Source organism: Solenopsis invicta, chromosome 15, assembly GCF_016802725.1.
Source record: "Solenopsis invicta isolate M01_SB chromosome 15, UNIL_Sinv_3.0, whole genome shotgun sequence".
Taxonomy (NCBI): domain Eukaryota; kingdom Metazoa; phylum Arthropoda; class Insecta; order Hymenoptera; family Formicidae; genus Solenopsis; species Solenopsis invicta.
The window spans coordinates 449,008-464,717 of record NC_052678.1 but is presented as its reverse complement, the minus strand read 5'-3'; the positions used below and the strand labels follow the sequence as shown (position 1 = coordinate 464,717).

The following is a 15,710-nucleotide window of genomic DNA, read 5'->3' as shown; positions in this document are numbered from 1 at the left end:
CATTGTGAAGGGGAGGATTCAACCTTTTAAACCGTCCCATGTTTCTTTTTTTTAATGAATATAGGACTCCGGAGACACAAAAGAAAAAAAGGTTTAACGAATAGCTCCGGTCTCCCCTAATCACCTGAGAAATTATTAATGAGCAACAAAATTTCCTTTTGACCGACCAAATTCTTTATTTATTTTTTATTTTTATAAATCTTTGCCTATTTTTATTAATATCGGAATTTTTCTTTATAACTTTTGAATAGTCTAATGCACACTTATGTACATACTATCAGATTAGCTGATAGTATGTACATAATATTAATTTTTGATTTATGGGAAAACTATAATTGAAATAGCTTCTTTTTCCAACTGACATATTTTCTCAACTTATATCATTTCAGAAATAATATTTAAATTTATTATAATCAGAAAATTGCAAATAGTCATAATAAAAATTATATGAGATATTCCGAATTTAAATGTTAATACTTTGGGAGAGTATAGGATCAATAAACTAAGAAAAAAGTCCTTGAGAGTGATGTTCGTTTTAGAGAAAATTGCAGAAAAGACAAAATAATTTTTATTTTTGTACTTATTTAAGGTAAATGTATCGAATTGCGTTATTGATTGCGAATGACGCTATCATAATTTGTTTTGTATCCATAATAAAACACAGCTGATTAAAAGTATCTAAATATCAAAAAGCAGTTGTTAAAGTGTGTTAAATGGCTTTATCGAAATAAGTAAACACATATGCGATTTTTGTGAAAAGCGGTTTCCAAAAACCCATGTTAAGAATTTGTTACTTTTAACTGTCTATAGTTGAATACAGTTTTAAATTTTTATTATACTAATATAATCTGTAAAATGATAAAATGACATAATTTTGAATTGTAATACAAAATGACATAATTTTGAATTGTAATACAAAATAATAAGTTTTGCATAAGTAATATATTTAAAAAGTGATAAAATAATAAAGAATCATAATTATACAGTTTTTGTTAAATATAATAGGGATTGTCAACACACAGATAGGGTGGCGTCATTTGGTACATATTAGTGGTGTAAATCGGTACAACCTGTCGTAATTCAGGACATTTGCAGTCTACATTTAATTCTTTTGTACATAAAAATATTTTTATATATTTTCAATTTTTATATATGTTTTTGCTAATTTGTAATATTAACTCTAGATAACAATTATAGTCTTATTATTATTTAGTATTTATTATTTATTATTTTTTTAATAACTTGTAAAAAATTAGTTCTTGCTTAAAAAGCTTAATTTAGTACATTTACCTTATTACTTATTCTTTCACACTTGTTTACTCACGTTGTCACTTGCTTAATGTAGATATTATTCAAAATTCACCAGAGTGTCTGCCACTTGTAATGCAGCTAATGCTATCTGGATGCTGCTCTCGAGATTATTATTAAAGTAGAGCAGGACACGATTTTCTACTTGCAAATTTGCTCTTAACGGATTTTAATAAATTAAAAATGAATTAATCTCTCGCAGTCTATTAAAAATCAACATAATAACTCGCCGATCCGGCACTCTTCTGTGCGGAAATTGACACATATACTCTTTCACTGTTTTTCTAGTTTTCTTATTGTCGCAAAAACCATTATACGAAAACCATATCAGCATATTCAATATTAGAATATGTTCATATTGTGACAGAGGTAATTTACTCGATGAGTAATTGACAAATTTATAAGTACGAAGGCAGAAATATAAACAAACAAAAGTTTTTATCATAAAACGGAATAAGTTATACACGAAAACAATAATATTGTTTTTGTGTACGATTTTAGCGATGATGATACTTCAGAGGCAGTACGAAAGTATGAGTATCGATTTTCAAACAAAAGAATGCTAAAATAACGAGTCATTACTACAAAAGACCCATATTTTGAACAATATCTACTTTAAGCAAGTGACAGCGTAAACAAATAAATGTGAATGAATAAGTAAGGTTTTGTCTAAGGTTTTACAATTTTTTCCAAAACGAATAAAAATGAGCATATCTCTAAAAGATTTTTTTCTTAATTTAAGACAAATGTGCCAATTTGTGACTACCTAAGGTTTGATTTTAAAGTTATTAGTAAAATTGTCATAAAATCTTTCTAATTAAAAAATATTGATGTTGTAGCAAAGATAGGACATTATTCTTGCAAATAATATTAATTGAATTAAGTTTTTTTGACATTTGTTTGTAAATTATGACGTATAGTATGTTAATGCACCAATTAGTGACCTTCGATTGCTCCGTTAATGACTAATGCATTTAATCTTTATACCTCGGTTAGTGACCGATTAGTGTGTCAGATTAACATGTATCATTTTGTGATTAAAAACTTTTGTTTTGATCATGTTAAGTACTGAAGTATTTATAAATCAAATTAATCTGTCTACAGATTTTCACAAATTTTAAAGTAGTTAATGACATCTTATTATTTAATTGCGGTTCTGAAATTGTCGTTATTTAGCAAATTTTTTATAGTAAATTCTCTTGATACTATTAGTAGTTGTATCAAATTGTTATTAAAATTTTCATTTTTTCAACTTAATTGAGAATTAAAATTGACTTGATTAGGACTACATTTTAATTGTCAAAGTGTTTAAATGACTCAATTATATTTTTGATTAGATTAAAGTATGTTAATGAGCAGAGTTTGTATTTCGGTGGCATTTTCTTCCATTTTGAACACCATGCGGCTCGAGAAACAGACTCAATTACGTCGGTAGCGATATAGCAGTTTAAGATAGCAAACGGGATATCGTCGCATGTGGCGGTGCGGCTCCGATTCTTGCAGCGCACAGCGCTCGGAGAAAACGCCACCGAGATCCGGACACTTAATAAGTATTTTATAAAATGAATAAAAAATGGTTGGGTCCAAAGACTGGTTGATTTGACATAGAATGCCCTTATACAGATATACGTACGTTTATTATATTAATAAATTAAATAAGATCTGCTTTTGATCGGTATTGCCGTCGTCGTTAAATATATTGATATACGAAGGTTGTCCGTAAATTAAGCTTTCTAACGACGCCGCGTTACAACGAACAGCGCTAGGTGAAATTATTTCACATCATCGATTTTTGCAATAAATATTGCCAAATAGTTCGGTGATTGAACTGACTAACAAAGACACTTGCTTGGGATGCAGGAGATCCAGGTCCAAACCTTGGTTGAGCTAATATTTTTTACAATAAATTCTTTATAGTTTTTGAGAGGCGGGAGCACAATAAAGATGTTTATAAGCATCAAAATTATTAACCCTTAAACACACCGATCTCGTAAAATACGTAAATATATTTTTCCGTCTGAGAGACTTTTTTAACTTTGAGAAGCTATAACTTTGGTTTTAAATAATATTTTTTAACAATTTTTTTTTCTTTAAATAAAAGTTTAGAATCTCAGAAATGTGACTGCACAGTTGTCATTGCCGAAAAATAATTTATTGTGAAGTTATAACTATGAAAAATCATTAAGCGAAAATAAAAAATTGTTTAAAAATCTACTTTTTCTTTAAAATAATCACATTTTTACGAAAAGAATTTTTAAGAATTTAAAATACAGCGATTTAAAGCTAAGGAGTCATAATTTAAAAAAAATTCTAGTATTGTCATTTCTTTTAAAAAGTGTAATTGTAACATGGACAATCTATTGCTAATTTTATTATATTAAGAATTATATATATATATATATTTTTTCAATTTATAATATACTCTCTAGAAATTGCAGTTTTTATAATTCAAGCATATGTTTTCTATCCTCTCAACCTTATATAGAAGAGAAATTTAATTTAAATTTTATATGACTAAACAAAATCATCCTTTTCATCCTAATCTCCCTTAGACCATGACATGTTATTTCATTTAGATTATTTAATAATTTAATTTGCACATTTAGATGATTCTATAAATTTAATTATTTTCTTCTTATAACAATTTTATGTACACTTATATGTATATACCAATGATGACGAGATGTAATTCGAGAATCTACATTTCAAAGATGACATACTATTAATGTTTATTATGGAATACGAATAGGATTAATTATTGTTTTTGAAGTTTTGTTTTTTTCTTTTTTTTGAGCCTATTTCCATTCCTCTTTATCCCCCAGAATAGAAATTGGACAATTATGACTCCCACTAGGAATCAGTGAATACTATCATGTAACATGGAGAATATGAGGTATTTTTAAGTTTCTTAAAATTCACTTTTTAAAAAAATATATCTTTACAACAAAAAACTTTTAAGGACGGCGTTTTAAAACTAAAGAGCCATACTTCCAAAAAAATTATGTCATTGTCATTTTTAATAAAAAGTATAATTATGTAACAAAGCAAATATGAGGTATTTTTGATTAATTCAAGGTGCCTGAAATAAAAAATTGATGTGTTTATGATATATTTTGGACCTTGCGCTTTTTTTTCCACGGCACTGTATAGTATTCTAACTTTTGACAGAGTACATGCGAGTAACATATGCGAACGAACCTGTTCGAACGTGTTTTGTCCGGTTTTTTTTTTATATAAGATTACTTACAAAAAAAATTTTACTTACAATGGTAGTCCTACAGATTCCAATAAAACTTTGCTGCCGTGCCGTTCAAATTCTACTTGATCAATAAAGTTGATCAACCATATCAATCGAAAGAAAAGATTCCAAACTTTTTTTACCTCTTGGTCCAAACCTCTTATCTTATTTCGTTTTCACACAGCAAGCGTTTGAATTTTTATATGGGATCTGTCTGACTCCCTTGTGTGTTAAGGGTTAAATTGATTAGGAATTTAATTTTCGTGATGTTACATTTCTGGATTTTTCTTAAAAGCTATGCTTTAAGTTCGGTAAATATGCGGCGCGCAGTTTGGAAAATCTTGTAAATTCACCTAGAAAATTATTGTTGAACATTAAGATCTGTTTTTGACTGGTATAGCCATTTTTGTTATTTCAATATGTAAATTAAATAAATTAAAATTAATATATAATAGAATTATTAATTAAATAGCGAATTTTATTAATTATTAGTGGACTATAAAAAATAAAAACGTATGAAACTCGAAAAAATTCAATAAAACCTACTAAGTTGATTTTTTAAACCTGGTTTTTTTTAAGCTCTGTAAGATATAGAGATTTTTTTTTTATTAAAGGATTTGGACCGATGGCCGGAGGATTCGGTACCCCCAACCAATCGGGATCGACCGGACTATTTGGAAAGCCCATTAGCAATTTTGGAACACCAGCGACTACGACGACCAGCAGTTTTGTATTTAATTCTCCGCCCCCCACTACAAATCTGTTTGGTACTAATACTCAAACAAAGCCATTTGGAAGTAAGTTATTTTTCTTGATATTTATGTTATAAATTCCATTGATCTAAATGTTTTGTATAGGAATATATTACCCTATTATACAATACATTTCTAGAATATAATTTGTGCGCAAATTCTTTAACTTGGTAAAGCAACTTTTTTTGATTGCATACGAGCGATAGTTTTTAAAGGAGAGCAATTTAAAGCTGACGAACGAATGCTCTGAGTTTAATCAACGTGAATCAGGAACGCTATTTTCTTTGAAGATTTTGTACTAAGTATGTACAATATATAAATATCGTACTATTTTCAATTGGTTTTCATAAAGTGTTATTTAAATATGCATAATTGTTATAAAATTAGAGGGATAGTAAAACAGCGTTACAGCATTGCGATCAATTTATGCGTAACTTAGAGCGTTTTTTAAATTGATATTATTTAAAAACCATTTTTTCCAAAGGAAAAGAGTTGCTCTTTTTGACACAAAATTTGTGAGCTTAAACTTTAAAATATATTTTATGTAAATAGTTTCTGTAGTTACGTGTATGTGTGTGCGTGTGCGTGCATGTGTATGCATGTATGCGCGTGTGTGCGCGCGCGCGCAAATTTTATATTTTAATTTAAATTATTTTGTAACTTGCATGTACACGTACATGATTAATACATAGTAAAGTATGTAACAATTATAAAAAGAGTATTGGAAAATTTTTAATACACATATGCGCACACGAACAAGTGTAAACATTTGAGGGAGAGAAAAGATGATATTTTAATTTTTGTTTTTTTAGTACGCATGATTTTCTGTTCATTATTTTATCAATAAAATAAAAATGTATTTTTAGTAAGATGGAAAGTATGAAGTGTAAAGTAAAGAATAAAATGTCTATGTATAGCAGCTGCCCCGACGCCTCTTTTTGGCACATCCAGTACTAATCAAACTGCTGGAACTGGTTTTGGTAGTATTAATACTGCACAAAATACGGGATTTGGATCTGCATTTGGTTCTACACAACCTAATCAGGTAATGTCTATAAACAAAGAAAATGTTTTCTTAGAATCTATCCTTAAAGTTAATGGTAATCATAGCACAGCCTGGTCATCAAAGAACTTTATTATAATTGCAGTCAAATTTTGTATAATTTTAGTGAAATTTTACTATAAATTGATAAAATTTTCTTAAAATTGTGAGTAGTATAATTTTACTAAATTTTACTAAATTTTATTTAAATTATGTTATTAAGTTAAATTTTATTTCTCATATGATTGGAAAGTATAAATAACAATTAAATAACTGTGCGTAGTTTGAGGGAATCTTGTAAATGTTTATAAATTTACCTAGAAAAAATTATTGAGCACTAAGAACTACTTTTGATTGGTAATATCAGTAATTTGTTACGTAAGTGTAATTATTACATTTTTTGGTCATATTAGGATTATTTGTATTGTATATACGCATCGGTTGCGAATAACGCTCATGTAACATCGGTTATTGTGATAAATACTATCAAGTGTTTTGGTGGTCGAACTGGCTAAGACACCCGTCCTAGATAGTTGGGGGATTCAGGTTTAAATTCTGGTCGAGATAATATTTTTCGCAATAATTTCTTTAGTTTTTTGGGTTTAGGGGATATAGTAGAGCTGCATGCAAGTATAAAAAAAGCAATTAAATTTATTAGCAATTTAATTTTGTAATATTACATTTGGGGTTCTTCTTTAAAGTGTTTTAATTTTGGCAAAATTTTGGCGCGCAATTTGGGGGAATCTTGTAAATGTTTATAAATTTATGTAGAAAAAATTATTGAGTATTTGGAGGATGCTACAGTATCGCAAATTACTGGCTTTTACATTATTTAAATATTTTTAAATTGGTGTTACAGAATCACAAATACTTTATCTAGAATTGAAATACGCGTTAAAAAAAAAGAGGTGCAAATATAAATTTTACAAGAAAATCGAAAAAAGTAAAGTTTTAGTTTTTAATTAAATTAAAAATTTTGATTATTTCTTATTATTTATGAACAATAATTTTAAAATAATGTTATAAAATAATGTTATATACTAATCACGAGCAATAAATAGTTTAAATATAATTACTAAATAATAAATGTTTAAAATGATGTCCATCTGTTTTGATGCAAGAGGACGTAAGTTCTTGCAATTATCTTGTTATGGAGACGTCTCACAAGGAGAGTTCATGACAAGTGATTCACCGATTTTAATAACATTTTATGGGTGTGTAATATTTACTTACACCTTTATTGTAGTAAAGCCGTTTGTTACGAAACTTAGGCATTCTCGAAAAAATGACGATTAAATATTTCCAGCATTTATGGTACCGCTACAGAAGAACGATTGTCGAGTTAGCGATGTAGCATGGGGCGTTAGGATGTCGAGTAGTACACATGGGATCTCAGGTTCGATCCCCGCGGATAAGATTTTTTTTTTTTATTTAAATCTTATATTTTTAAATTGTTATATATAATTTTTAAATCGTTTTTAATTATTTAATATAAAATGTTATTTAAAAAAGTCAAAGAATTTAAAAATGCTTTTCTGTTATTAAATAAATTAAAATTTCTCATAAATATTGTAATTTTTTTATAAAAATATATTTCCAATAAAAATTTATAATGACTGTTTTAATTCTGGTCGGGATAAATAAAGTAAGCTTGGCTTTGTATTTATTATTGTAAAGGTTTATTATATGTTACTAAAATATAACTTTACTAAAATTGTAATAAAATTTTGTAAAATTTTGTAATTATACTTAAATTTTACTAAAATTATAGTAAAATTCTTTAATATCCATGTTGTCCCGAGATTTATTACGACTTTAAAAATAAATTTTGAGAGTTTTTTCTTTACATTTAACATATACATTGCAAAAAAATTGAAATGACACTTATATTTTATTTACAGAGTATTGGATTGTTTAATCAGAACAAATCTGCTTTTAATATTCCATCGACGTCAACTACCACTGGCTTCACTGGTTTCGGTCAGCCGGCTACTAATTCCACTACATTATTTGGTAATAAAACTACCACTACTGGATTTGGAGGAACATCTACTTTTGGTACGACCGCACCATCTACATTCGGAACCAATACAGGTTTCAATCCTGGCTCTAATGCTGGGTCTTCATTGTTTAACTCGTCATTCAAACCAGCGGGACAAACGCCAGCATTTTCTTTTGGAGCTACACCCGCGTCTTCAACTGGACTTGGTAATTTTTTTAAATATTTTATCCAATTTATATATGTTTAATCGATATGTCGCTCTTTTGTTCAAGAACGACATAAGTAAAAAAACAAAAGTTTTCAGGTTAAATGTTTCAAATCATTAAAATTTTGTAATATTTTTAAATGCGATTTTGATGTAAAAATTTGATCTACTGATTGTAGAAGAATAAAAGTATCATGAGTCCTTTATTTACAAGTATATTGAATTCTCATAAAAAAATTTTTTACAGGCATAAATAATAATTTTTTAGTTATGTTGTAGCAAATGAGTAATATTAGTACAATATTAGGAGTACAATAGGCTGGATACTAATTAAAAAGTTCAAAATTAAATAATAAAGTTGAAAAGTTATCAACTTTTAACTTAATTTAGTTAATTTTAAATGAGTTAATTTTTAAATTTAATTTTAATTAGTTATTTTTAAGATATAAACTTAATTTGTTAACTTTTCCTTAAGTTAAAATTTTACTTATGTAAAAGAAAAAAGTGGCGATGTGGCATAAGGAGTTGTAAGTTTGCTCTTCGTGTCAAAGATCTGGTATTCAAATCTACCCAGAACAGTATAATTAAATCGGTTTTTAATCTATTTAGAAATAATCGCCATCTTTTAGAAAGCAAAAGCAAATCACCGAGAGTAATTCTGCTCAGGAAAGTTTTTTCTAATAGGTCGTTTTTCTAATAGTTCGAAACCGGCATAAAACTGTATAATCACCTGCGCTGACAAACGTATGCCACCCAAAAAAAATAGAAAAAATTAATTAAAAGAAGGAAATACATTCTTTTATAAGAAAAACATTATTTTTTTGTTATTTCATATAAACTTAATCCTTAAACACATAAGTAGGTCTGGAAGACTTTCCCAAAAAAACTTTACTTTAATGCCATTTTATTTTAGTTAAACAATGAAGTTGGTCGATCATAGTAGTCGATAGAGAAGACTTCAAACTTTGTTTCCACCTAGCCCTAATCTTTTTTCTCATTCCGTCTTCACACAGTAAACAGTCGAAAATCTAGGGGAATTTTCAATATGTGTTTAAGAGTTAATTTACAAATAAAATTTTTTATTTATTTGATGATTCATATTGTAATTATTTTGTTATTTTGAGTAGTCTAATTTTTAAAAGATGCTTGTAGTTTAATATAAATAAGCTTTTCAAAATTAACTTTTAATTTAACTTAACGTAACTAAATAAATTTTATGAACCATTAATTTTAATTTAATTTAGTTCGAGATTTAGTTGAAAGAATATTAACTTACTCAAGCTTGAATATTATATATATGTTACAGGTACGAATACTGGTTTGAACTTGGGCAGTGGTTCTTCATTATTTGGACAACAAAAACCAGGCAGTCTGTTCGGAAATACTGGGAACAATATGACGTTTAACAACCCTGGAACATTCGGATCTTCTACTTTTGGAGCAAGCTCCAACATGATGTCTGGAACAGGAATGGGCTTGATTAACGGAGGGTAACATAACGTTTATGCTTTAATTTTCCAACACTAGAGGCATGTAATCCGAGTCCGGCCGCTCTACAACCTTAAAACTATTTACAATTTCCATACAATAATTGTTTGCAATTACATAATCAATCGAGCTGCTTTTTTCTCCTATATAAGTGTATTCGCCTTCCCTATCTCCTATCATTGTCCTATTCATAATATGCCCACCTATTTCTCCCACTAAATCTACTAGGTCTGTGCCCCTGCTGTTAATTACTTTATCTTTACTTTTTCTTACGACATTCTATCTTTCTTCGTCATTACCTCTTTCTAAACCAATTCTTGCGTTAAAATCCCTTCCTACCACTGTATACTTTTTTTCTCTTCTATCACTCTTTCTATTATCCTTCTTATCGCCTCCCAATTTCTCGTGACATAAACTGCTACTATTATATAATCTTTCCCACTTTCCTCCTCTTTGATTTTTATTACAACCATCCCATCTTCCTCCTCCTATTTTAAATTTAATTTTTCTTTTTTTCAGTCTTTTCTTATCCCTACAATAAATCCCCTCATTGCTCTACCTTTCTTTTTCACCCTTCTTGCGTAACTACACATCCACCTGTACGTCGTCGGTAACTTTCCCTTAATTTTCTCCCACCTCTTTTCTTCTATCCAAGTTTCAATTAAACAGACATACTCCATGTCTCCTACAAACTTCCAAAATTTCATATCTTGCCTCCATATTTCTGTTATATTCCAAAACATAAATCTTTTGATTTCCCCTTTATTCCTCTCTACTTTCCCCTCCCTCTTTTTGGCTTACTCGAAATTTGTACTATTTCCCATTTTCCTCCCTTTCTCCCTCGCTACCCTCCTATCTCTACCTTTATCTCACCCCAGCTTCTCCAAGTATTTTCTATTTCGACTCTCCCCGTTCCTACCTTTACCTCCACCCTCTTTTCTCTTTGCTCCCTTTTCTATTTATGTATTCTCTCTTGTATCTTCCTCTCTTCCCACGATAAATCATTTTCTATATATATCTTTCCTTCTCTTAACTTACTCTTATTTGTCATAATTTTCCACTTTTTATCCTCTCCCTCTACCTCTACCTTACTACTGCCTTGTTAATTCTACACATCTTTATCTTACACTTTATTTCTAGTTCTTTCTCTATAAACTTTTCCACCCATGTTACCTTATTCCCCTCCACTTTCCTTATCTTATCTCTTAAACCTTTAATTACAAAGTTATTACGCTTTTCCTTTTTTTTTTAGTCACCCATTTCCTTACTTTACTAACCTCTCTTTTGCTTAGCTTACTACATTCGCTTCCCCGCTTCTCCAGTTTCCTCCTCTCCTAGAACTTCCCTTCTCTTCCTCCCCGCTCCTCAAACCGTTCAACTCCCCCTCATTTATCGACTCCTTTATATTTGCTGTCACTCTACGCTATCTAATCTTTCTTTCATACTCTTAAACCTTTCTTCCCTTTCTCTTTCTAGCTCTTTCCACCGACTCACGTAATTTCTTCACCTCTTCCTTTAATTTTTTAACTTCTTTTAGCCATTCTCCTTTAAATTTCTTCCAATCGTTCTTCATCTCCTTTGCCCGTCATCTTAAAAGTAACCTTACCTCGCGTTATCCTCCGTCACTAACTTTCTCTGTCTTAAGTCCTTACTTCCTACCTTACCGGCCTCATTTCCAGCTTCCGCCTTTCCCAGTGCCATAACCTCAACTTTCTGAGCCTTCCTACAATTCACTGTATCTCCTCTAAACTATCCTTCTCTACTCTCCCTCCAATTTCCCTTCCTCCTTCTATTCACCTCTCCGCACTCACTCCCCTACCTTCCTCCTCAAGCTTATTTTACTAACTACTCTATGTTAAAATCACACGCTCACGCTTCTCCGTCCATTCACTCATGCGCCCTCTAACCAAGTTCGTAGACATTTATATATCTATAATATATCTTTTAATAGAGGTTTAATGACGAGTTGGTTATTTTGACAATTAAATAACTTATACTCATTTTAGAAAAGAATCGAGTCTGAACTTGATTTTTTCTAAAATGAATACGAATACCAGTATGTAAAGCTATCAAACTTTAATTATATAGATTAGTTTTTAAGTAAAATAAACAGAAATATTTATATCAAGAACGTTAATTAGAATTATGTACCTTAAAACTGTAGCTTATGAAAAATTATAAATGTTATTGAAGTATATACTGATAGAAACTATACTGTAGCCTTTGATCAATTATATGTATCTATGCAAAAAACTCGATTTGTCGTATCACTAATGTTTATTTGTGATGTATAAATTTGGTAATAAATGCACAGTAGATGTATTCAGGAAAAAAGCAATTTTGTAACTGTTGTAAGATTCTTTAATATGATTGGTTCATATATTCAGATTTGGTAGGAACTAAAGACGAAAATCAATCGTATCAAAGAATCTTATAATTGCAAAGCTGTTTTTTGTGTTGAACGTAGCCAAACAAATAAATCGGACTTAGGAATAGAGGGACGGAGCATAAAGCCTTACTTTAGGCAAGAGAGGGTGTTCTCTCAAGCATGCAGGGAAAACCGTTCTCCGCCATCTTGGTTTCAAAAAACTTATACATAGATATGTGTCAATGACATCCCGTTTGCGCTGTGTTAGTGTGACAGCTATAAAGTTAGGTTAGATACTCGAACTCATTTGTTTTATTCATCGACGTTAATTCATTCTTTAAAAATAAAAATGGTAAAATGCATAGTACCAGGATGTTGCACGACAAATTCTTTAGACAGATAAAAATAAATTTCAGAAAGTATTGGAACAAAATATAAAAATTAGTTTCCACAAGTAAAAAATTATATTAATCTTATTAATACGTAATATTTTATTTTTATTAATATAAAAAAATATTTTCTTTGTTGATACAATCGATGTATGTGTTTGTTGATACTTTATTTATTTAAAGCAAAAAAGAAAAAAATTATTTTAAATTATTATTTTTTATTTTATCATAGTTTATTTTTTAGTTTGTTTTTATATGCAAAATATTATTTAATATGTTTGTTATATTAGTTTATTACATTGTTAAATGTATTATATGTTATTAAATAATTAAAGAAAAATTTAATGTAAAAGATTAACAAAATTTTAAACTTTATTATTCTGTACTGTTTATTTTACATATACACTGTACATGTTTTAATGTGTGTGATCTTTGAAACATGGCGGCCCCCTCTCTCCCCCGCCGCGAACGTGCCTCTCCTCTGTAGGTTATGCACCGTCCATCTATTCTTAAGTCCGTGTTATAAATTAATCTAGTTGACTCAAGGTGACGAGTAAGTGAAATGTCGTTCGCTGATTTGACATCAGTATTCGATATTAAGTCGGTACTCGTTATTTCAAACTTGAGTCTATTGTGATTGGTTCTTGATTGAGTACTTTTGAGAATTGAGTTTGACGAGTCCAGGTTTTATCATATCACTTAACATAGGAGCCTTTGTCATCGCTATCTTCAAAATAATAAATAATGAACAAAATTTAAACGATAAAAATAATAATGTTAAAGTATCGGTAATTCTCTAATTAAAGAGTATCGGTACTTTCCTAACGTTCTATATTTTTTATTGCATTGTTTTGTAGTCGATTTTGAGAACTTTTTAAAGGTATAAATAAACTATAAATAAGTTTATTTTTGTTAACTACTTTTCGAGTTATGACATTTAAAAGTTACAGTACACTGTAGCTTTTAAGCCTTACAACTCGGAAAGTACTCAACGAAAATAAACTTTCTTGTAGGGTTTTGGAAAGCTCTTGACTATTAGATTCTGGAATAAAAAATAGGGTATGCCATTTAAAAAAGTTAATATTGATGTGACCTTGACGACGCTATCCAAGATCAAATTGATAAGCTAAATAGATTTTTTGAAATCCTACAACTTTTGTTTGAACATATTTTTGATTGGACCTAATTCTGCGAAGATAAAAGGGATGTACGGGTGGTTTGAAGTACCTTGTATTGTTATTTTAATACGAACTAATTTATCATACATTTAATAATTAGATTGAATAAGTGTTATATTTATTTACATATCTTAGGGTTGTGTCAAATCAAGCTAAGACAAATGGTTCAGTACCAGTACATCAACAAATCTTGGCTCTTGTTTCCGCCCCATTTGGTGATTCACCATTATTGAAGAATCTTTTACCGGTAAGCATCTCGTGGATTTAAGATAGTTATTCTGAAATAAATTAAACATTGTAATTTAATTTTGTTTGCAATCTATATCTTTATAGGCATCTGGAAAGACCGAGGAACTCTTAAAACCTACGAATCCAACATCGAAAGTACTGAACAGTCCGCAATACAGAGTTACTGCCAATAACAAATCTCCGAAGATCAAAGCGAGAGTCGTCAGTTCTTCGCAACTGTCTAAGGTAAATTTAAAAATACGTTAGTTTATGGATATGTAACTATGAAACGTTAACATAAAGTACTTTATTTGTATCATTAGATAAAATAATAAATTATTTTTGCATGAAACATAATTTATTCATTTATTCTGATACATTTTTGTATCAGAAATCTTTGTTCGACGGTCTCGAAGAAGAAGATCCCGTAATAACCGAGGCTTTTCAACCCCGGCCAAGCGCGAAACGTTTGGTGTTGCGACCAAAGTCGGCGACAAATTCCTCGGTTCAATCGCCCATAGAAAACGGAGAATCCATAACGAGAAATTGTACTGCAGATGACAGGACAGATACGTCAAATGTAATACATAGTAACAATATCGAAGTCAACGACAAAGAAAATCATAGCCAAGATAATAATCGACTTGTGAATGATCGACGGTCGTCTACATCTTGGTAATGCAACAATATATCTTTTGAATTTTTTTAAATATTTACTTCAAAATTTTTATAAAAAGTTATCACATAGTGTTCAGAGAATGTAATTTTGAGAGTATCTTTAAGTGTAATTTACGTTTGTAGGTTAAAATCCACACTTCCGCGGAAAAATAAAATTTTGGATGACGAATTGCTCGAGGGACAGCGATCGCCTTTTTCTGGAACAAATGTATCCGATGAGGTGAATAATACGGTGGCCGAATTGAGATCACAGAATAATATATCGAATCATTCGGAAACAATTAATTCGATCGAGGTGCCATTAAACTCTACTTTTGAAGAGAAAAACTCAGCAAATCTTACCATGCCAAATGCAGGTAAATTAAATAACACAATAAATAATAACTATCAATGTATTATTTAAATTATTGTCAATTATTTAATATTACATAAATAGTACGTAATAATAATATTAATTTTAAATATTATAATAATATCATATAAATTAATTTGTATAATGTAGTTATATTTACAATTATATAATAGTGTATTATTATTATTATTATTACTATTATTATTATTATTATTATTATTTAAGTAACATATATGCACACGCACTCACGCACGCACGCACGCACGCACGCACGCACGCACGCACGCACGCACGCACGCACGCACGCACGCACGCACGCACGCACGCACGCACGCACGCACGCACGCACGCACACGCACGCACGCACGCACGCACGCACGCACGCACGCACGCACGCACGCACGCACGCACGCACGCACGCACGCACGCACACGCACGCACGCACGCACGCACGCACGCACGCACGCACGCACGCACGCACG

The 15,710-nt window shown here is 30.1% G+C and overlaps 1 protein-coding gene across 4 annotated transcripts in view; it reads left to right on the top strand.

Annotated features, from left to right (window-relative positions):
* The window catches only part of LOC105201691 (nuclear pore complex protein Nup98-Nup96), a 68,102-nt gene that overhangs the window by 24,039 nt on the left and 28,353 nt on the right, over window positions 1–15,710 (top strand). For all 4 annotated transcript variants that reach the window (XM_039457862.1, XM_026139385.2, XM_039457863.1 and 1 more), the window contains exons 7-14: window positions 5,161–5,343; window positions 6,216–6,343; window positions 8,242–8,548; window positions 9,854–10,037; window positions 14,106–14,217; window positions 14,304–14,444; window positions 14,590–14,873; window positions 15,000–15,232. In XM_039457862.1, the coding sequence (XP_039313796.1) occupies window positions 5,161–5,343; window positions 6,216–6,343; window positions 8,242–8,548; window positions 9,854–10,037; window positions 14,106–14,217; window positions 14,304–14,444; window positions 14,590–14,873; window positions 15,000–15,232 (1,572 nt within the window). The remainder of the gene's footprint in view (window positions 1–5,160; window positions 5,344–6,215; window positions 6,344–8,241; window positions 8,549–9,853; window positions 10,038–14,105; window positions 14,218–14,303; window positions 14,445–14,589; window positions 14,874–14,999; window positions 15,233–15,710) is intronic.